The 22,350-nt window shown below is 50.0% G+C and overlaps 2 protein-coding genes across 4 annotated transcripts in view; one reads left to right on the plus strand and one right to left on the minus strand.

Moving 5' to 3' along the window:
- Window positions 1–10,196, minus strand: gnsb (glucosamine (N-acetyl)-6-sulfatase (Sanfilippo disease IIID), b). Its single transcript, XM_066714298.1, has 14 exons — window positions 9,684–10,196; window positions 8,330–8,389; window positions 7,800–8,003; window positions 7,599–7,664; window positions 7,153–7,251; window positions 5,494–5,664; window positions 4,796–4,878; window positions 4,518–4,636; window positions 3,849–3,952; window positions 3,298–3,399; window positions 3,067–3,177; window positions 2,648–2,755; window positions 1,640–1,816; window positions 1–624 (listed from the first exon to the last, which is right to left on the minus strand). Exons 1-13 carry the CDS (start codon window positions 10,128–10,130, stop codon window positions 1,664–1,666), a joined length of 1,827 nt encoding a protein of 608 aa, XP_066570395.1. The 5' UTR covers window positions 10,131–10,196; the 3' UTR covers window positions 1–624; window positions 1,640–1,663.
- Window positions 9,857–22,350, plus strand: part of polm (polymerase (DNA directed), mu) — a 19,540-nt gene continuing 7,046 nt past the window's right edge. Inside the window, exons 1-7 of one of the 3 annotated variants that reach the window (XM_066714300.1) lie at window positions 9,857–9,961; window positions 12,046–12,293; window positions 12,556–12,736; window positions 12,872–12,970; window positions 13,695–13,865; window positions 14,007–14,078; window positions 14,221–14,341. In XM_066714300.1, coding sequence (XP_066570397.1) covers window positions 12,121–12,293; window positions 12,556–12,736; window positions 12,872–12,970; window positions 13,695–13,865; window positions 14,007–14,078; window positions 14,221–14,341 — 817 coding nt within the window. In that variant the 5' untranslated portion in view covers window positions 9,857–9,961; window positions 12,046–12,120. Of the gene's footprint in view, window positions 9,962–11,717; window positions 11,857–12,045; window positions 12,294–12,536; window positions 12,737–12,871; window positions 12,971–13,694; window positions 13,866–14,006; window positions 14,079–14,220; window positions 14,342–22,350 lie in introns of those variants that run through there. The other 2 variants (XM_066714299.1, XM_066714301.1) reach the window with 2 other exon arrangements.

A 22,350-nucleotide genomic window follows, 5' to 3' on the forward strand; every position in this document is an offset into this window, starting at 1 on the left:
TGTCCTTTTAAATAATTTTATTTTAATTTTTTTATCGTAAGCAAACAAAACAATGTCCCATACAATGTCTACAAGCCACTTGCTAATCATTAATTAGCAAATAAGCAAACACCTCGAATGGTAATCACAGCTTGTGTTGAGGGAGGTAATGATAAAAAAAAAAAAGAATACAAAAAAAGTGATTATTGTATTTTACACACCCTGAGGTCAGGACTGAGTGAAAGCAAATCTAGTGTAATCAACCACTGCCCAACCATCACAGCTTTAGCAAAAAAATCTGACTGTGCACATTCACTGTCTTTACAGATGGTTTGATCTCATCCCATGACAACAAACACTTGTCCTCCTTTTGCTGCAATCGATCCATAGCGCAGAGTAAAATTATCATCATTAATAATTATTGCAGTTGTTGTTATTACTGGGCTGGGACATTTCTGCATTCACCCACACCACCGCCTCCTCCTTCATCCCTTATTCATTTAAAAAGCTTGTGATCATTACAAAAAAAAAAAAAAAAACACAATTAGAGGAAAAAAATACAAAAAAGTACAGTCTTTGGTTTCACATTGATGACTTGCAGACTTATCTGCTTTTCACCACCACCGAGGGAAAGTGCTTCACATCCTGCAAGACAAAGACAGGGTTCAGCCACCACCACCCATTAAAGCAACGACATTCAAAACCAAACCAAAACACACAATAATGAATCGACCGTCTTCCCCATCTCCTCTGGGCCCCCGGTGTGTCCTAGGGGTTTTCTTTTGTCTCTCAAACCTACAGTGAGGAGGCTGCTGTCTGGCACCCTGTCTGGTTTCAGGTATAAATGGGAGGGGCATAGTCAGTCATCGGCAGTGAACTTTGACCTTCTCCAGGGGAACATCAGAGAAAACGTAGGAAAAGGCTCATTAAGACTTGTGTTTCTGCTCTTTCCCCAGAGTCAGGTGTGAGGGCAGAGAGGAGGCTGTGGAATAGAGCTGTATCCCAAACTGCAGTTACAGGGTGGGGCGGGGGGCAAACATCAGCAGAGTGAGCAGCACAAAAAAAAGTCAGGAATCATGTTTGCTCTGTTCTTCAACACTTCGTGCCAGTTGGTGGTGGTGGTGGTTGTTCTTCTGGAAAAGGTCATAGAAAGAGCAGACAGGGAGACACAGTATCCCTGTGCATTGAACAGACAGGCCCACGCCAGGAGGCCTCTGCTACACCGATCTCAACCCCCCCCCAGCTGACACACGCAACCCTGTAGCACCCCCGACAGATCTGCAGCAATAAACAGGAAACTGCCACGTTGCAAATGGGAAACAAGCAACTCACGCGATTGTTGTAATGACGTTAATGCTGCAACAAAGTTCTTGCAAACAGATGCATGACAATCCTGCTCTGTATTCAAAAGCAATTAATTACCACACACTAAAATATGCATTAAAAATAACTGATGATGAGAATCCTGCTCTATATTCCGTACTATGCATTAGTTGACTTCAATTAGGATGATTATATAACACATTCTGCTCTTTTCTAAAATGTTCTGGGGAAATGCAGGCAAGGAGAACGAATGTAAAAATATAATAACAATATTATCTTAACCCGTGTAAAGCAGCGCGAGACGCATGTGTGTTTACAAGGCGCTGTAGAAACGCACCTGGCTGCCTGTGCCGGCCGAGACTCAGTGCTTGGTGTCTCTGCAGGCAGCGCCCGTGCAGGACTGCAGGCGGATGAGCCGCTGGTTCATGCTCTGCAGGAGGCTGGGGTCCACTTTCTTCAGAATGTTTTCCAGCTGGTGGGGGTCAGAGGTCAAGTTGTACACCTCCACGAAGGACTGGGGGGAGGGAGAGGGGGAGAGAGACTCAAGATGAGGTGGAGACTGAGGACAACAGCACACAGCACCTGCCTTTGAGCGATTCCCACACACTCCCAGACACGTGGTTTCTGAAAGCCAGTGGATCAGCTCTCACAGGATGTCCTGCCTGCATCATCGCCATGAATAGATGTTAGTGTTTGAAATAGACAGCAGCCCTGGCAGGCTTTAGCTGGGCACTGGGGCGTACACTGGTCAAGCCTGTGCTGTGACCGGGCCGCCTAACGGGAGGGTTCACTGAGTGGAGTGAGTGTTAACTGTTTATTTCATGGTACTTCCTTAAAGGGATACTTTGTTATTTTGGCATTTTAGCCTGGTGTCTTACTCACCCAGAGTCATACGAATCCATGGAAACCTTTTTATAATTCTGTGCACCCAGTTTGTAGAAATTTGAAGTGATCATTTAGTTAGCTTAGCACAATTGATTGAAGCAAAAGATTGCAAGACGCTGACTCTCAAAAGCCGGCACACACACAGACTGACACATTTACACTTGTCTGTACACAATCCAAACACTTCTGCAAACACTATGATAACCACAGGGAAGATACCATCTATTCACCCTGGATAAGGGCATCTGCTAAGAAAAAAAGAAAGAAATACAAATAATACTCGTGCACACTTTGGGAGCGTGCCACACCAGACAGTGTTTAAAACTTTCATCCCTCTAAAAAATAAACAAACAGGACAAGGCCTCCGAGCTGCACCTCTCTGCGCCCCTCCTGTCGGCAGTCTGCTGGGAGGGGGCTCAGGTATGTCGCACCGTGTGACCCAGTAGCCCGGGGGACCCACCTCAGTGTCCGCAAACTCGCAGTACTGCAGGTTGACGCTGCTCAGTGTCCTGACGCAGGCGTACGTGTTGTTGAAGGCATCCTCACACACGCAGTCTGGGAAGCATTGCTGGGGGAAGCAACACAGCGAGACAGAGGTGGTGAGATACAATCAGCCTGCTGGATCATCCTGCCGAGACACCACTGCCTCCGCACTGTGGTTAGATCTTGTAACTTCTAACTGCCCGTTAATAAAGGCCTGTTTGTTTGTGCAGGATATCCTGTTTTGCTGTGTGCGTCACAGAAGTGATCTCCGAAGATACTGCATTTGTTCCAATTACGGGTACCTTTTGGCCACTGAGGGTTTTGTATGTACTGCTTCAACTAGAGAACACCAGTAGCAAATACAGAGAGACGCCACACGCACACTCTCATACTCACAGAAAGTCCAGGGCCCAACAAAGGACAGGCGGGGTCTTGGTCAGTGTGTCCTTCTCCTGTGTACTCAACCAGGAAGTAGGGCCTTGAGGTGCCATTGCGCAGAGAAGGGGCCTGTGGGAGAGACACGCAGTGAGGCTGTGCCTGTATCATGGCCACACACAAACAGACACACACACACGACTGCTGGCCGAAGGAGCTCCCCTCCCACCTCAAGCACCTCCCATCACCCACCATAAGGGGCAGGAAAGACTGTCCGTCCATGGTGGTGCGGGACACGTCGACCCCCGCAATGTCCAGGAAGGTGGGGCCCAGGTCAATGTTCAACACTGGTCCCTGGGGAAGACAGAGGGGCACAAACACACACAGAGACACAGAGGTTACTCACTGGACATCAGTCATGTGAAATGAACACAACAGAACATGACTTCCAGTTCTACTTCCAGTACCAGCATGATAATTGTGTGGTTTTATTGCTTTTTATTCTAAAGACAAAAGAGATAAGGTGTTGCTTTTAGAGATGTGTTATCTTTTTATTTTAATACTCATGCATAGAATGACTCATTCCAAAGAAGGAAAAACAAACAAAAATATAAATCGGGGGTGGGGGAATCTTCTGGGAATTCAAGTAAACCAGCTGCATTTCTCTCAGGTATCTGAACCGTGCAGGGGGTGGTCCTGCTTTGGTTCCTTTATCTTGCTTTCACAGTAGTTGGGATCGATACATTTTTCTACAGAAAGACCGTGACCATCAAGGGCTCTGGTCCCCTCCCTGTGTGCCCCACCTGCAGGGTCTGGTTGGGCTTGATTCCTGGGCCACGGACCATCAGCGGGACACGGATATCGAACTCGTACAGCTGCCTCTTGTCAATGGGCAGCGAGAACTGACCTGCGAAGAAATGCACGCAGTCACACAGAGAGGGCTACCGACCCACACACAAAGAATGTAACACACACACATACATACTGAGGGCCACACACTCACACACACAGTGTCGCAGACAGAAACAGACAGCCTGGCTGGGAGCAGCAGGCCGAGATAAGCGTGCTTTGCATTCACACAATTAGAAGGACTTAACCCACCGGGGCCAAAGCAAAGCACCAGCAGACAAAGACGGCTCTGTCTCCCTCCACGGAGCCACAGCACCGCTCTTCCCTGCAGATTTGCATGGGTGTGCGCTGTTGCTGGAATGAGCTATTTTATTATAATGAATGTTATCAAAATTATTATTATTGTTGTCGTTATGGTTCGGTTTGAAACAGAATGCAGGACGACTTAATATCAGATTTCAGGATCTCTCCGTGGGGTTGCTGGCGCCGAACAATCCACTGACACGGAGGAGAGCCACGCGGGCATCAGCTCTGGCTCTCTTCCGTGTCAGTGGATTGTCTGGCACCAGGTACCCCACGGAGAGATCCTGAAATCTGCATACATGCGTGGGGTCAGCGTGTACCTGTGTGGTAGCCGTGATCGGAGGTGTAGAAGATGTAGGTGTTGTTCAGCTCCTTCAACTCCTGCAGCTTGAGCACTACCTTCTCCACCAAGTCATCCACAGACAGCAGGGTCTGCCACCTGGAGGCCGGAATGGAGATTGCAGTCAGTCGTTTCAGCTAATTGTGTCCTTTTATGTCCAAGCTTGAGACCAAGCTCTCTCTCTCTCTCTCTCTCTCTCTCTCTCTCTCTCTCTCTCTCTCTCTCTCTCTCTCTCTCTCTCTCTCAGCAGTGTCTCACCTGCGACGGAATGCATTATCCAGGAAGTCGATGGAGCTGTTGGCCATGGGGCTGTGAGGCTGTCTCAGGAGCCAGTGCTTGTCCTGTGCGGATGGGTGGGGGGATACAGACAGCAAGACAGTGTAAATGCTGACAAACACAGGCACGCCATCTCACCCCTGTCTGACCCCTACTTTCCGGCGCATTCTTTTGGATTAAATACCCTTTGCAATACAGTGTCTGTGTAGGCCGACGTTTGTTTAGTTGGCCGATGTGCTGGGTGCCGTGCCAACTGCCCACAGCGGTAAAAGCGGAAGTTCAGATTGTTGTCATTATTTAAGTCTCTCTCATCCTCTTTCATGTGGTTTGTACTGGGGCTGCTGTTCTACTCTGCTGTTTCAGCCTCCAGAGAAAAAAAAAAAAAAAAACAACAAGAAGCTGTATAAGAGTTCCTGGGTTGCAGTATAGCTGCTGTCCACTGGGTGGCAGGAAAGATCAATATATCAATATCAGAGCAACTTGATAGTGCAGAAGGAATGAAGAGAGAGAGAGAGAGAAACACACACACAACAAACTACCTTCTGGGTTCCATTAAGAACCGTTCGGATTAAATCTCCAGTGTTTCCTGCGTCTTTGTGTCAACATGAACCTCAGACTCATACTGAGGCCTGCAGCTAGGTATGAACGACAGCCACACAGGCCAAGCTGTGGTCCCTTACCTTGCCGCCGGGCTTGTTGAAGCTGCCGTCCCGAGGGGCCTTGGTGCTGACAAAGGAGTCCTGGTAATGGGGGGCAGGGGTCCAGGGGGAATGGGGCGCGGGGGAAGACAGCATCAGGAAAAACGGCTGGTTCTTCCTGCGGTGGTCCAGGAACTCCACGGACCTGTTTACCTGCAGAGGGAGGAGAGGAGAGATGGAGAGAGCTGGGCGAAAGAGCGGGAATTTTGACGTCCTGCGTGCTGGAGTGCACGTTTCCAAGAGCAGCGGCCGTAAAAAAGCGTGGCAGGAACAGGACGCAGTGCTGTCCCCCCTGACCACAACCTGGCAAAAGCAACACACTGAGAATGATATCCTTTGCCCTTGACACCTTTGCATGACAGGAAAAGTCAGCTATCATGAGAAAGGAAAAAACACTAAATAAAAATAACAGAAATAAAGAGAAAGCACTGGGAGCAGGACAGCCACACTGTTCGCCTCGCCCACAGCACTTCACGCTTGACTCCTCGCCAGTCACGGACCCCACCTGCGTGATCGCCTGCGGTCTGCCGACTGTGCCATTCCTCTTGCTTACCGAGGCCTCTCTGTACTGCGATATTAATGCCAGGAAGTGAAGAGAAAGTGCATGTGCATGTCAGGCCACAGAGAAGGCTGCCAGGAATGGGAAGCTCCAGGCCCTGAGGGTGGCCTTCACAGGACCTGCCCCACTGACAACTGCCTGAGACCCAACAGAAATTTCTGATAGAAATCTACATGCAACAAAACAGTAAAGGCCAGTAAGAGACAGTAACAATCCCCCCTGAGGAACATTCCAACGCCTTGTTTACAGCCATTGTCCTAGAATTGGGAGGCGCCCAGAGACGGGACACGTTTTCAGACACTAACAGTTCAGTAAAACCAGGCGAGTGCCATCATCTGTCCTTCCATGGTAGGTCTCCCTCACTGGCCAAAGCTTTAAGAGGAAAGTTCGACTAGGGTCGCTGGGATTGTGCTTTCCTTTTTTCCCTATTCTCTCACTCTCTCTTCACCTCTCAATATACACAAATTAAAAACTCCCTTCCTCCCTTTCACATATAGCTACGAATGTCTAAATAACCCGTCTATCTTGTATTCCTGGTTTAAATAGTTTCCTTTTCTTTTTGTTTTATTAAAAAGTTATGAAGCGTAGTGTGAAGCAGCCTCAGGGCCCCGGCGGTCAGGGCTGCTGGAGGAGGGCATCTTGCATGTGCCAACACGGGGCCGAGGACGGTGTCTCTCCCACACCTGCGAGCGATAAACTGACTGGTCAGGTTGCAGGGAACTCGAACGGAAAACGCCATGCTTTCAGTGGCCCGTTTTCCCTCAGGTTATCGACAGTCGTGTTGTGAATTTATTTAAGTCTTGGCGAGAGCTGCTGGATTCATCCTTGAAGAGCAACAGCAACAGTGTGGAGGGACACAGTGCAGTGCCCCCGACTATAGCAACAGACTGAGAACGATGACCGTTTCCCCGTCACACTGTTTTTATATCTCTCCCCCAGATCTCTGTACAGGATCTGTCAGGCAGCATGAGAAAGCAATGCAACATAAAAAAATAAGAAGCATATACATTCAAAACACACACAGGGTGGGGAAGATGGGCAACGTCAAGGCCATGTGATGACCAAGTGGCGGAGTGACTCACTATGAGGTCGGTGAGGTAGTCTGTGGCGTAGTGGTCCCCGTGCTGCTCCTCCTTGCCGTTCACAGACAGGCTGTAGTTGTAGTACTGAGAGTTCCCCACCTGCACACAGCACACACAGGACGATCACTGACAACAGGGGGCATTCTGCATGGCCCAACTCGTAACACACACATACACATATATATACACAAGATATATAGAGACATAGATACACACAAGCGCCCACTCGCACACATACAGACTGACTTAAGACTGAATTTCAGGTGTCCCCCGGCCAGTTACAGATTTAGAGACTATTTCCTGTCATACCCTACTGTTAAATTTGTTTTGAGGCCGTGTACTCTGTATAACAGATTGTGTGTGTTTCTCAGTGTCAGTGTGTCTGTATGAGAGTGTGTGTGTTTCTCAGTGTCAGTGTGCGACAGTGTGTGCAGTTTGTAACTTACCAGTGCGTGCCATTGGTCCCAGCCAGGCGGTACATGACTCACGCCTCCTGCCTGAGGCTTCCCATACTGGGGGGGGGGGAGAAAGAGAGAGGTCAGACTGGGTAAGAGTGCAAGGGGGGGGCGGAGAGAGAGAGAGAAAGGGAGAGGGACTGTTAGACAGACGGACACGGAGAGAGAGAGACAGTGTGCCCAGCGGGTTACCTGGTTGAGGTATTTGCCAGCGTAGAAGGTCTGGTAGTTGAGCTTGTGCAGGTACACAGGGAAGGCCTGCGTCTCCTGCTCCCGCTGCCAGGCCGGGCTGCTGCAGTTGCCACTCAGGGAGTTGTTCCGCACCTGGTGGTTGTGAGGGTACTTGCCTGAGAGGATACTGCTGCGGCTGGGACAGCACAGTGGCGTCACTGTGAACTGGGCACAGACACACACAGTCACTGAACTGGGCCCAGAGACGCACACACAGTCACCGTGAACTATGTCCAGAGACACACAGTAATAGAGTCTGTGCAAACAGAGAGACAGAGGCTAGGATGTATTAAACCTTTAGCACAAGGCTAGTTAATTAAGGTAATTAAGTACTTAAGTACTTAATATTTAAATATATATTTATTTTGAGAGCATAAACATCCAGCTCAGTTTTAATTAATGAGTTTGCAAACACACAGGAATCTACATGGTTTCACCCCCCCCCAAGTAACAGGTCTGGCCATGACCCCTGCGCCCACAGACAGACTCACCGCGTTGGAGAAGGTGGCTCCAGAATCACCTATCAGAGTTCGGGCCTTCTTCATGGGCGTCTGTAGAGGGACAGAGACAGTCAGAGAGGGGGCGTGAGAGACACACAGAGAGAGGAGAACAGAGGGACGGTGTCACACTGAAAGGGGGACACTGAGAATAGGTATGACAAAATCTATGCGATCAGCGGCCACTGTGTTCTCCAGCAGTAACTGTTTCGCTATTTGCATATTGAGCGATGGGGGTATCCCAGAAAGCAGGGGTATCTCCTGGTGATTCCTTGTTATAACTTAGGGGAAATCACCTTCTACTGCCTTGCTTTTGAATTTTTCTTTAAAAAAAACTTAGATATTAATGAACACCAAACGAGCACGATGGGTCGAATGGCCTCCTCTCATTTGTAAGCTTTCTTATGTTCTAACTCAATTCAGTTAGCGCTTCCTTTCAAAATTTCAACTTCAGTCACAGATCGAAATTTTAGACACTGTAAAAAGGTTAATATTGAACATCCATTTATTTGCATCTAAATTTGGCAGTTTTATGATGATTCAATGGTTAGAAAGCAGTTATTTCATCTCCCATGGTCAAGCCTGCAAACCATCACGGCAGTCGAAAAATTCACTGAAAACAGCGTTGGACAGGAGAGAAAGAAGGAGAAATAATGCCTCTGTGAAAGTCAAAGATGGACAGACAGAGGCTGAAGGAGAGACACTAGGAGAAGGCAGGAAGGAGAATGTGTGGCCGACAAAGAGGGGCCAAGAGAGCAAAAGACAGACAGCAGTGAAATAGAGGGTGAAGGAGAGCGGGGCTGTGCATGAGAAAGCAGAGAAGTGAAAGAGAAAGACAGCAGAGGAAAGAAGAGAGAATGGGAGCAGGTGGACTCTCTCACTCCGCTCAGCCTGGCCAGCTGCTCTCAGGCAGAGAAGGAGCACATGACCCGCAACCCACTGCCTGAAGCACAGGCTCTCACCGCAGCTCCACCAGACACGGAGGACTTCAACACTAAACCCCCCAAACACCAGGCGTGCTCGCCACCCATGGTGGGCTTAAACGCATTTCAAATCGACCAGAGAAACCGCTTAGTTGGATATTTTCAAGCGACTTTTTGTACCAGTGTTGATTACAGGATTGTGACGAGACGGCACATGACACCAAGAGCAGATGCATCCTATTGTTAAACAAGACAGTATTGTTATGATTTATAATATTTGCACATACCTAACGACACACAATAGTTTGAACTCATGCGTGTTAGCTTTCGACGTATCTGAATTTTGAATATTAAATCCTCCCACTCTTACTGTACTCCTAGACAACTAATAATCATGTAATTATAACGAGCACAGGGACTCTCACCATCCCTCCCAGTTCCACATCCTGGTCGTCCGTGAGAATGAGCACGATGTTGCTGGGCTTGGTGCAGCCGGCGCACCTGAGCAGACAGGTACACAGCACCAGCAGCACCGCGGTGGGAGTGCGGCAGCGGCCCCGCCACCGAGCCTCTACCCCGGGAGACACCGTCGCCTCCGAGCCGGCCATCGGGCTGTCCCGCTCAGTCTCTCTCCACAGAAGCGGCCGCTGTGTCGGGCTGCGCAGCATGCACTCGCCCGGGCGCGACGAAAGACAAACACGCAGTGAGTCTGAAAGCGCAGAGGGGCTGCTGGCGCAAACTTTGAGGAAGTGGAAAGTAACCCTGAACTCGGGCCGGGCGGTCATATGACTGCCTCGCTGATTTTTAGGTGGGCGTTGAAAGAGAAGTGTGTCCGTCGGTATGAATTGTCTTGTATCCGCATCGCAGTTCATAAACAAGCAAACACAGCACTTCTGCCGGTCTCCTACCCCATAAACCTACTCCATCATGAAACCCTGTGGTCTTGGGAATGCACTAATACAAATGTTTTGTTGTAGCTAATCAGATCTCTCCATGATTTATATATCTCTTTAAAAAAACGATTGGGGAATATTATATACGTGTAAATATAAAAACACGCAGCGAATGATATTGTACAATGTGTTTTGCATAACTTGTGTAATTCACTGAATAAACCACTCGCTTCAGCCGGACTCGCCTGGGGGACGCATGCGCTTTACGTCTTCGCCGTAAAGGAGAAGTGCTTAGTTGGCCAATCACAATCGCACAGTGAAGGCGGTCGCTTTGAAGCAGCCAATCACGGCCGTGAGGAGGCGGGGCCTAGCGCAATTGTGCCCCTTGATTGACGCCTGCGCTCTGGCTCCCGTCACGGCATTGATCCGCATCCCAGAGGCTGCAGTTGCGCAAGAGCCGCGCTTCCGCTGCCTACCACGCAGCAATGTCGGAATTATGATTCATTTATTGGAAATAGTCTGGTAAAAAGCTGAACAAAAAATATGACTACTGCTACTTTTATTATTACTATTTATTTATTTGACGCCATTAGCCCTTTCACCAGAAACATTTTCAACACATAAAGTGCAGTACATCCTTGTGCAAGCATGGAGTTCAGTCCCTGGTGTCAGAAGTGCTAACCATGCACATGAGTAATTGAGAGCAGAGTTTAATAAGACAGCTGTCCGGTATCACTCGCACAGGGTTCCGGTTCTGCTTATAACCCGCGGAACTGGGCTCGTCCGACCACGCAGTCGCTTATATTTTAGCTTTGCCGCTTGTTGGTATATTTTGGGCTGGTTTTAAGCCGTGGTTGCTTACTGAAAATTAGCAACGGTGTCACAAAACATCTGCATATTATTATGCAACTTGAATGGTGTACAAACATGCTAATTACAATGCACGATTCTGATTGGACATCATATAGGCTACATTTGTTGCTTTGCAATACCATTGATTTACATTAATACCAGCCAACCAGCATTCCCCACTATTTTGTATTTTGAATTTTGAACCAATCAGCCTACACAATTGGAAAGTTAGTCAGTTGTACCTTTGGTATATATATATATATATATATATATGTTATTGTGTTATATGGCACAATTTAGGAGCGAAGGTGGACAGGAAGCATTGTTTGATTGTTTGATTAGATTACAAAGTCCGAAAAGAGCGGTTGAGAAGAGTGATGCGATTAGACAAACCGTTTACTGCCAAAAGGGGACACACACACAAATACCTCCAACCCACATGCCATTTTATACATTCTTCCTAACATGACCGAGCCCTTGAACCAAGCCCATGTACAGTGAATAACAGTACGTTTATCATGTTGTACACGAAGTAAGTTATACAATGATGCCGAAATACTAATTCTGTAATAGCACTGGAAATACGGTACAACATTTACAATAGGATAGGCGTATATATATATAATTACTTTGAAGGTACATTATAACTAAGGAACTGAAAAGTTGTGGTGGTTTGTTTGCCTCCCGGTCGTATTTACATGCGACACAGCGGCATGTTTGACTCGTAACTGAGGTTAGAAATAGTGCAGCTGCGCCGGCGAGCATCTGCGGCAGCCAGGAAGTGAAACAGCAGCCGGCGCTGCTCGGCCCACACGATACTCGTGTTTTACATTTCATAGCGACTGTGGTGCCAGTGAGTCTACCCGCCAGACTGCGAGTGCACACTAACGCCTATTAACACTGTGTGGCTCTGAAGAACTTTCTACCCTTTCTTCGAAAACTCCGTGCAACTTAGTAGCGGATCCGTTTTGTTGAGGAACAAGAGTTTCTGTAAGTCTGCTTTTCTAGAGATTGCATTGAGTTTCAGTATTTTTACTTTCAGCTTTACTCTGGTGATCAGCAGTTGCCGCCGGGCGACGAATAGGTCATCTCACGGCCCTGACACACGACCCGACAGATGATGGTTCCCCTGAAGCGGCGAAAGCGTGACGTGAGCGGCGAGACCCATGACGCCATCAAGTACCCCCATGTCGTCATTTTCCTGCTGGAACGAAGAATGGGCTCGAGCCGCAGGGCCTTCCTCACGCGCCTGGGCAGGAGCAAGGGCTTCCACGTGGAGGAGTCATTCAGGTGGGACTCAGACAAATACTCTGTAAAGCAGAGAAGTTCACTGATCAAGTGATTGAACAATACCCAGTGACGATATTATGACGAGCCAAGTTTTAACCACCATCTTGACTAGTTTCTCTTTAACAGAACACTTTTCAGATGCAAATAAGTCCCACTTTAACTTACTAGTGGTTCCAGCACACCACTGCAAAGTACTGACAACCATTTTGTATTTAATTAACAAATTAACCAAATATCATGCAGATGTTTTTTTGTTTTCCAGCACTGTGGTCACCCACGTGGTGTCAGAGGGTAACTCAGGAGGCGAGGTGCAGGAGTGGCTGGACACACAGGCTCCCAGGAGACAGACGCACAGACCCCTCCACCTGCTGGACATCAGCTGGTTCACAGACAGCATGGGGGCGTCCAGGCCTGTAGACATTGAGGACAGACACATGCTGGAGGTAAGTGGTAAAAGGCTCAGGTGATATAGTCTGCAGCCACATGCTCAGCAGATCAGTCTCTCCCCCTCTGAGACCTCGTGATGCTGATCACTCACTGTGACATTGTGATGCTGACCAACTCACTCTGATTTCCAGGTGCCGACTCTGCCCATCTGTGATGCCAGAGAGCAGACAGTGAGCCCCTACGCCTGCCAGAGGAGGACCCCCCTGCAGCACCATAACAGCATCCTCATAGTAAATTATGTCCGCATTAAAAAAAAAAAAAAGTACACTTCTCATTGAAATGTATCAATCCGGTCTTGCAGGCCCACCCTCAAACAGCTGAGCGGCCTGTGTTTAGAGACATATTTTCTAAGGGAATTAAGAGAGCGAGAGAGAGATCAGTAGAAGGTGAGGAGGAGGGAAAGACTTAGAGAGAATGAGTCTGAGGTGATGGGAGTGCATCCAGGAGGAGATAGCAGACAGACAGGAAGAGATGCGAGAGAGGATGAGGGGGTCAGAAGAGGGAAAAGACCAGAAGCTCTAATACTCATCTGCATAGAAATGGTAGGAGAACTCATGGGATGTGATGAGTGGCCCAGAGAGCAGGTGTAGAGAGAACAGGAGGGGGCCTAGGACAGAGCCTTGGGGCACACCTGTGAGGAGAAGTTGCAGTGCGGAAGAAGATCCAAGCCATGTCACCTGGTAGGTGCATTGAAGTCAGAGGAGAAACAGGTGAAAGTGGTTTCAGAGATTCCAAGGTCTGCAAGAGAGGAGAGGAGGATGGAGTGATCAACAGTGTTGAAGGTTACAGAGAGATCAAGGAGGATCAGGACTGAGGAGAGGGACGCTGCCCGGGCAGAGTTGAGGGAGTCAGTGACTGCAAAGAGACCAGTTTCACTCTACTGCGTAGTTGAATAGCAGCTTGTTCCAGCTATTGGTCAGCTCAGCCCAGCCCAGCTGTTTGTCCCGCCCTCAGGATGCCCTGGAGGTCCTGGCAGAGAACGCGCAATTCCATGAGAGTGAGGGGCGGAGCCTGGCCTTTCGGAAGGCAGGGTCAGTTCTGAAGGCTCTTCCCCTGGATGTGCAGAGTATGGAAGACCTGCGGGGCGTACCATGTCTGGGGGAGCACTCACAGAGAGTCATCAAGGTGAGGCCACACCATCTGAGAGAATTCAGGGAGGAGGGGGCTGCTGTGATCCATTTTATGCATAATTTGTAATTCTTTATTTTGTAGCAGACATTAATATTAAGATATGCACCACACTTTTCCCCGTCTCTTTATTTTCAGGAGATCCTGAAGTATGGTGTGTCCAGGGAGGTAAAGGCAGTGCTGGAGTCTGAGCGCTACCAGGTTTTGAAGGTGGGTCTCCACTGGTCAGGAGCATCTTCTCATTTAGTCGGCCCCTCTCAGCAACAGACAGGTCTGTTTGCCCAGATGTCTAACAGGTTCTCTTTCTCTCTCGCTCTGTCTCTCTTTCTTTTCCTCTGTCTCTGTATGGCAGGTGCTGACCTCTGTCTTCGGTGTGGGGGTGAAGACAGCTGACCGCTGGTTCAGGGAGGGGGTGAGGACCCCAGGTGAACTTGTGACCTCTGGCCGGAGACTGACCCGGGAGCAGGAGGCAGGTACGTGTGGTCACTGTGCTGTAATTCCTGAAATGGGACACCAGTCTGCCAGGCCCCAACTCTCCTTTCACGGCCCAGGCTAGGACTGGTGCACCTCGCAGCGGGAGTCTGTGTTCAGGGCTGTGGTGTTCATAGCAAAGGCATGACAAATCCTGGGTGGTCAACCCACGGAGACAGTCACCTTGGCCCTGGTCATACTGTCATAAAGAGAATCAGCGGGGACAGCTGCGTCAGATCTCGGGGTGATGCTCTGATGTTCCCTGTTGTGTGCTTGTGTGGTGAGTGGGCTCCACACTTCAAGAGAGATATCGCTGCTCTAGAGGCAGTTCAGAGGAGAGCAACCAGACTTATTCCAGGTCTGAAGGGAATGTCCTACTGAGAGACTGAGGAACTGAACCTTTTCAGAGACTACGTGGGGACTTGATTCAAGTCTTCAAAATCATGAAGGGCATCAACCACATCAAACCAGAGGAGCTTTTCCAGATCAGCAGGGACACACGGACCCGGGGACACAAATGGAAATTGGGCTTCAAGGCATTCAAGACAGAAAACAGGAGACACTTCTTCACACAGAGAGGCGTCACAATCTGAACAAACTCCCCAGCGTTGTGGTAGAAGCTGAAAGTTTGGGAACATTTAAAAATAGATTGAATAGGATCCTTGGATCACTCAGTTATTAATGGAAACCAAACGAGCACGATGGGGCGAATGGCCTCCTCTCATTTGTAAACTTTCTTATATTATTATGTTCTAGATGTGGGGGTGGACTGTGTCTGTGTTTTGTTGTCTCATGCCTCCGGTGTGGAAGTTTGCAGAGGTGAACCAAGATCAGTAATGACTAACGTTTTCAATACGTCAAGGCATACCAAGAAACAGAACTGTCCATTTCGTATTAAAAATAATACTGTTTATTGGGTTGAGTATTTTACATTGCGTAAATAAAAACAATTCAATTTTTAATACTTTTGATTAAAATCATTAAAATGTCAGTCCTTAAAATCACTTAACATTTTTTAAAATCTTTGTGATTTTAACACAAACTAAAACAATTAACTTTAAAATAAACGTGCTCAAATCAACAAAACAAACGTGATAAAAGCAAAAACTGCACACCAACAAAAGGGTCAAATACATTGAAAATAACTGAAAATGCATTAAACAAATTAAAGAAACAATTAAAAAGTAAAAATAAAAAACAAACAAAAAAGGTCTAATGCATTTTAAATTAAACCCAAAACGGTCAATGTATTTGACAACAAAATATAACAAAACTATACCAATAAACCCTGAACAATGTGATTTAAAAACAACTAAATCTTTAAAAACATTTAAGATTCGTTATTTAAAATCTTTTTAAAAACAATCATCCTTAAAATCTTTAAAAGATCTTGGACTCGGGCTCCAGCAGGGGGAACTAACCGTCCCCGGAGGTGGGTCCCATCATGGGATCCTGAGCTCCCCCAGATCTTGTATACGCCAGTTCTTGTAGGCTTCCTCCTTGCCCCTCTGATGGACCTCCAGATTGACATAGTCTCTTACAAACACCATGCCCCTCCGCACGATGACGATCGGGTCCAGCTCCTGCTTATTGAACAAACAGATGTTCCGTCCCTCCCACAGTGCCTGCTTCACTGCGCAGACGACACGCCACCAGCACCTCAGGGTAGATGTTGATATTCCCCTGGCCGGACCGTACAGGATCTGCTGGGCGGTCGCCCGCGCAGGAACGGCAAACCTGTGGAGGAACGGAGAAAACAGGAGCCAGACCCTGTGGGCGGAGGGGCACTCACTAAAGATGTGAGCCTCCGTCTCCTTCCCCAGGCAACCCTTATAGGGGCAGGTGTCATAAGGAGCTATGCCCCTTCTGTGCATGAACACTCGGGTGGGGAGACACCGACTCACAGCCATCCAGGAGACATCTTTTTGCGTGTTCGTGAGGCAAACGTGCGTAGCGTTAGCCCAGATAAACCGGCAGGTTTCGGGAGGGAAATCTTCTATCCGGCTGGTCTCCTGGGTAGATCTCATCTGACTACAGATGGTCTTGTAATCCCAGGAGGCCAGCACGACTTTATGGAGGCCTACTTCGAGCGCAAAGGCTCGGAGCGCCCTGTAGAACGGCGGGGGATCCCACGAGTGCGGCCTGGTGTTGTCCATGGCGCAGAGGCCGAATGGTCTCAGGCTGCTGGCAAAATAAAAGCGGTTCATGAAACTCACTTTCTTGCCAGCAGCCTGGATGTTCTTGACCACATAGGCCAGCCCCTGCACCTTTATCAGCCGCACAACGTCCGGGACCCCCCTGCCTCCATCCAGGGTACCCTTCACCATCTGCACTCTTTTCAGCCTCTCCATTTTGCTCCCCCAGACAAACCGAAATATAATTCGGGTCACTAGTTTTGCGATGACCTTGTCTGGGGGGATGATCATTCCTACGTAGAGGAGTATCGGGAAGAGGATGGCCTTTACGACCAGCACCTTACCAGCCATCGTCAAGGTCCTTGTGCTCCAGCCGTGGATCTTCCTTTGGACCTTCGCTATGGCCTCCTCCCAGCTCCGGGTGCCCGTGTTGGTCCCGTCGATCGTGATCCCCAGAACCTTGATAGACGGCTTCACAGGGAACACGGTCGGCGGGCCCCGGCCGACAGGCGATGCCCTGGAGAGGTAGACCTCGCTCTTGGCCTTGTTCACAGCGGCCCCCGTCGCCCTGCAGAAGCCGTCCAGCAGTTCCTCGACCCTGGCCACGGACGGAGCGTCCGTGCAGACCACGGCCACGTCGTCCATATAGGCCAGGGCCTTCAGTTGCTCTCCGCCGGAACCCGGGAGATGGAAACCTGTCACCCGGACGTCCCGGCGGATCGCCTGCATGAACGGCTCCAAGCAGAGGACGTACAGCAGGGCCGACAGGGGACATCCCTGCCGGACCCCCGACCTGACCGGAAATGGTTCGGTCAGGTGGCGGTTCACAAGGACCTTGCTGCTTAGGCCGCTGTAGATGATCTTGACCCACTTCCTCAGGCCAAGAGCGAGACCCATCCTCTCCATAACGAGCTGCAGGTATTCGTGGCCTTCGAAGGCTTTCTCCTGGTCCAAGCTGATTTGGACCAGGGGAAGCCCTCTCTCGTTCGAGTAGGCCACGACATCCCTGAGCAGCATGGCGTTGTCGGCCGCCGATCTCCCCCGGGCACCACAGACCTGGTCGGGACCCACGACTTGAGGGAGTGGCCGCTGCAGCCGGAGCGTCAGTGCTTTGGCCAGTATCTTGTAGTCGGTGCACAGGAGGCTGACTGGCCTCCAGTTCCTCAGATCTTTCGGGTCTCCCTTCTTGTGAAGAAGGGAGAGGATACTCTTCTTCATCGAAGGGGCCAATCTGCCCTCTCTGTACATCGACCCCAGGACCTGGCCCAGATCTTCCTTAAGCACCTCCCAAAAGATCTTATAGAACTCAGCAGGGATCCCGTCGGGACCCGGTGTCCTTCCAGAGTTAAGACTCTTTATCACCTGGGAGAGTTCAGTGGTGGTGATCTCTGGATCCTCCTCCTCGTCCCCCTCATTGCGGGACTCCAACAGGGACAGAAAGTGATGGATCAGATTTTGATCCACCACCTTCTGGTCGTACAACTCCCTGTAGAAATCCCGCACCACTGTCTCAACAGCCTCTCTGCCCTCCACCTCTTGCCCGGAGGAGTCGATCATGGAGGACATTGCAGGCCGCCTCTCCTTCGTTTTCTTGAAGAAGAAGCGGCTGCATTTCTCATCGTCCTCCATGATGCGGACCCTGGAAAGGACCTTGATCTTCTCTTGCTCCTCCCGATAGAGGGCGGAGAGACTCAGTTTGACCCGGGCCACCTCCTCAGCTAGGTCGAAGCCTCTGAGCTGTAAAAGACTCAGGCGCTGGAGGCGGGCGTTTAGATGGGAATATCTCGCCCGCCTCTCGCGAGCTTTCCGTTTCCCCAGCTGAATGAAGTAGCCCTTGGTTCTTTTCTTCATCATCTCCCACCACTCTATGGGAGAATCAAAAAGGTCCTTCAGGGTCCTCCACTCCTCGAGGCGTCTGCTAAAGGTCTTAATCACACGAGGGTCATCGAGCAGAGAGGTGTTGAGCTTCCAGACCCCAGGCCCCGACTCCCGTGTGCTCGGAATGAGCACCTCTGTCGTCAGGAGCCTGTGGTCTGAAAAGAAGACCGCCTCCGAAGACATGGCGGTCCTCTCCAGTGGCTTGCTGAGGAGGACGAGATCTATCCTGGAGAAGGAGGAGCCAGAAGAACTCACCCAGGTGAACAAGGGGACCAGGTCCCGACCTGCGTCGCAGAGTTCAAAGTCCTCCACGAACGCAGCGAGGTCCCTGCTGGATCTATCGTTGCGGGGCTTACTCCGGTCTACATCCCTCAGAGCACAGTTGAAATCACCTGAAATGATAACTGGCAAGGTGCCGATCAGGAGCGGGCGTAGCTGAGGGAGAAAGAGGACTCTCTCTCTCTGGCTGGTGGGGGCATAGACATTGACCAGCCTCAATACAGCCCCCTTGTATTTAAAATCGAGGCTGGCCAGTCTGCCCGCCTCTATTACCTTAAATGTTTTTACTGTTAAGAAGGGGTTTTTCAGGAGTACGGCAATCCCGTCCGCTCGGGACACATTGGACCCCGACCAGAAGGATTCTCCTAGGGTCCAAGTGTCCCGGAGGTCTTTATATTCTTTTTGGAACGGGATGCCGCACTCCTGTAAACAAATATTGTCTGCCTTCATTCCAGCCAGAGAGTTTAAAACATCGGTCCTCTTTTTCACCTCAGCAATGCTCCTCACATTTATTGAAATGATAGTTAATGCCATAATGGCTGTGAGGGCAATTACCCGCTCCGTAACAATCATGTAAAGAAACCTTTCTCTTCCCCACTCCTCTCTTCTCCCTCACCTAGCTTAGCGCTAGCACCCATCATTTCAATCATTTGCCTCACCGCTTGATCCTCTAGGAAGACTATGGGGGGGGCTCGGCTCCCGCCACCCGGTAAGGCTGGCAAAACTCCACTGGGCTCAGGGCCCGTGGTGCTGGAGGTTCTCCCTGGTTCCTTTGAGGCCGAGGCCCGACGAACAGATGGCAGGGCAGAGGCTTTATGTACAACTGGGGAGAAAACTGTGTAGACCCCGCTAGTTGTTCTTTTAACTAATGGTGGGGGAGGGGGTGGTCTCTCCCTTCCCGGCTGTCTGCCGCCGCAGGCCTCCTCCCCCAGCGCCAGTGACCTTACCATCACGTCCCTGATGTCTTTCTGGGAAAGGACACTGGCGCCGACTCTCATCTCCTGAGGACCTGCGGCTCTCCCACTACTGTTTATTGGGTTAAGTATTTTCTTTTCATCAATAAAAACAATTCAATATTTAATACTTATGATTAAAATCGTTAAAATACCAATCCTTAAAATCACTTAAAATTTTTAAAATCTTGTGATTTTTAACCAAACTAAAACAATTAACTTTAAAATAAACGTGCTCAAATCAAATAAACAAAACGTGATAAAAGCAAAAAATTGCACACCAACAAAAGAGTCAGATACATTGAAAATAACTGAAAATGCATTGAACAAATTAAAAAAACAATTAAAAAGGAAAAAATAAAAAACAAACAAAAAAGGTCCAATGCATTTTAAATTAAACCCAAAACGGTCAATGTATCTGACAACAAAATATAACAAAACTATACCTAAAAAACCCTAAACAGTGTGATTTAAAAACAACTAAATCTTTAAAAACAATTAAGAATCATTATTTAAAATCTTCTTTTAAAACAATCATTCATAAAATCTTTAAAAGATCTTGGACTCGGGCTCCAGCAGGGGGAACTAACCGTCCCCGGAGGTGGGTCCCATCACGGGATCCTGAGCTCCCCCAGATCTTGTATGCGCCAGTTCTTAAAGGCTTCCTCCTTGCCCCTCTGATGGACCTCCAGATTGACGTAGTCTTTTACAAACACCATGCCCCTCCGCGCGATGACGATCGGGTCCAGCTCCTGCTTATTGAACAAACAGATGTTCCGTCCCTCCCACAGTGCCTGCTTCACTGCGCAGACGACACGCCACCAGCACCTCAAGGTAGATGTAGAAATTCCCTTGGCTGGACCGTATAGGATCTGCTGGGCGGTCGCCCGCGCAGGAACGGCGAACCTGTGGAGGAACGGAGAAAACAGGAGCCAGACCCTGTGGGCGGAGGGGCACTCACTAAAGATGTGAGCCTCCGTCTCCTTCCCCAAGCAACCCTTATAGGGGCAGGTGTCATAAGGAGCTATGCCCCTTCTGTGCATAAACACTCGGGTGGGGAGACACCGACTCACAGCCATCCAGGAGACATCTTTCTGCGTGTTCGTGAGGCAAACGTGCGTAGCGTTAGCCCAGATAAACCGGCAGGTTTCGGGAGGGAAATCTTCTATCCGGCTGGTCTCCTGGGCAGATCTCATCTGACTACAGATGGTCTTATAATCCCAGGAGGCCAGCACGACTTTATGGAGGCCTACTTCGAGCGCAAAGGCTCGGAGCGCCCTGTAGAACGGCGGGGGATCCCACGAGTGCGGCCTGGTGTTGTCCATGGCGCAGAGGCCGAATGGTCTCAGGCTGCTGGCAAAATAAAAGCGGTTCATGAAACTCACTTTCTTGCCAGCAGCCTGGATGTTCTTGACCACATAGGCCAGCCCCTGCGCCTTTATCAGCCGCACAACGTCCGGGACCCCCCTGCCTCCATCCAGGGTACCCTTCACCATCTGCACTCTTTTCAGCCTCTCCATTTTGCTCCCCCAGACAAACCGAAATATAATTCGGGTCACTAATTTTGCGATGACCTTGTCTGGGGGGAAGATCATTCCTACGTAGAGGAGTATCGGGAAGAGGATGGCCTTTACGACCAGCACCTTACCAGCCATCGTCAAGGTCCTTGTGCTCCAGCCGTGGATCTTCCTTTGGACCTTTGCTATGGCCTCCTCCCAGCTCCGGGTGCCCGTGTTGGTCCCGCCGATCGTGATCCCCAGAACCTTGATAAACGGCTTCACAGGGAACACGGTCGGCGGGCCCCGGCCGACAGGCCATGCCCTGGAGAGGTAGACCTCGCTCTTGGCCTTGTTCACAGCGGCCCCCGTCGCCCTGCAGAAGCCGTCCAGCAGTTCCTCGACCCTGGCCACGGACGGAGCGTCCGTGCAGACCACGGCCACGTCGTCCATATAGGCCAGGGCCTTCAGTTGCTCTCCGCCGGAACCCGGGAGATGGAAACCTGTCACCCGGACGTCCCGGCGGATCGCCTGCATGAACGGCTCCAAGCAGAGGACGTACAGCAGGGCCGACAGGGGACAACCCTGCCGGACCCCCGACCTGACCGGAAATGGTTCGGTCAGGTGGCGGTTCACAAGGACCCTGCTGCTTAGGCCGCTGTAGATGATCTTAACCCACCTCCTCAGGCCAAGAGCGAGACCCATCCTCTCCATAACAAGCTGCAGGTATTCGTGGCCCACTCTGTCGAAGGCTTTCTCCTGGTCCAAGCTGATTAGGACCAGGGGAAGCCCTCTCTCGTTCGAGTAGGCCACGACATCCCTGAGCAGCATGGCGTTGTCGGCCGCCGATCTCCCCCGGGCACCACAGACCTGGTCGGGACCCACGACTTGAGGGAGTGGCCGCTGCAGCCGGAGCGTCAGTGCTTTGGCCAGTATCTTGTAGTCGGTGCACAGGAGGCTGACTGGCCGCCAGTTCCTCAGATCTTTCGTGTCTCCCTTCTTGTGAAGAAGGGAGAGGATACTCTTCTTCATCGAAGGGGCCAATCTGCCCTCTCTGTACATCGACCCCAGGACCTGGCCCAGATCTTCCTTAAGCACCTCCCAAAAGATCTTATAGAACTCAGCAGGGATCCCGTCGGGACCCGGTGTCCTTCCAGAGTTAAGACTCTTTATCACCTGGGAGAGTTCAGTGGTGGTGATCTCTGGATCCTCCTCCTCCTCCTCGTCCCCCTCATTGCGGGACTCCAACAGGGACAGAAAGTGATGGATC

Source organism: Amia ocellicauda, chromosome 9, assembly GCF_036373705.1.
Source record: "Amia ocellicauda isolate fAmiCal2 chromosome 9, fAmiCal2.hap1, whole genome shotgun sequence".
Lineage (NCBI taxonomy): Eukaryota > Metazoa > Chordata > Actinopteri > Amiiformes > Amiidae > Amia > Amia ocellicauda.

What these genes read in the sequence shown, in the direction of transcription:
- gnsb (XM_066714298.1), bottom strand. Translation starts at nt 10,130, where the DNA reads ATGAACTGCGATGCGGATACAAGACAATTCATACCGACGGACACACTT. An exon ending in ATGTGGAACTGGGAGGGATG is followed by an intron (nt 8,390 to 9,683) that starts GTGAGAGTCCCT and finishes GTCCCTCTACAG; the next exon opens with ACGCCCATGAAGAAGGCCCG. An exon ending in CGATCACGGCTACCACACAG is followed by an intron (nt 3,953 to 4,517) that starts GTACACGCTGAC and finishes ATTTCTTCGCAG; the next exon opens with GTCAGTTCTCGCTGCCCATT.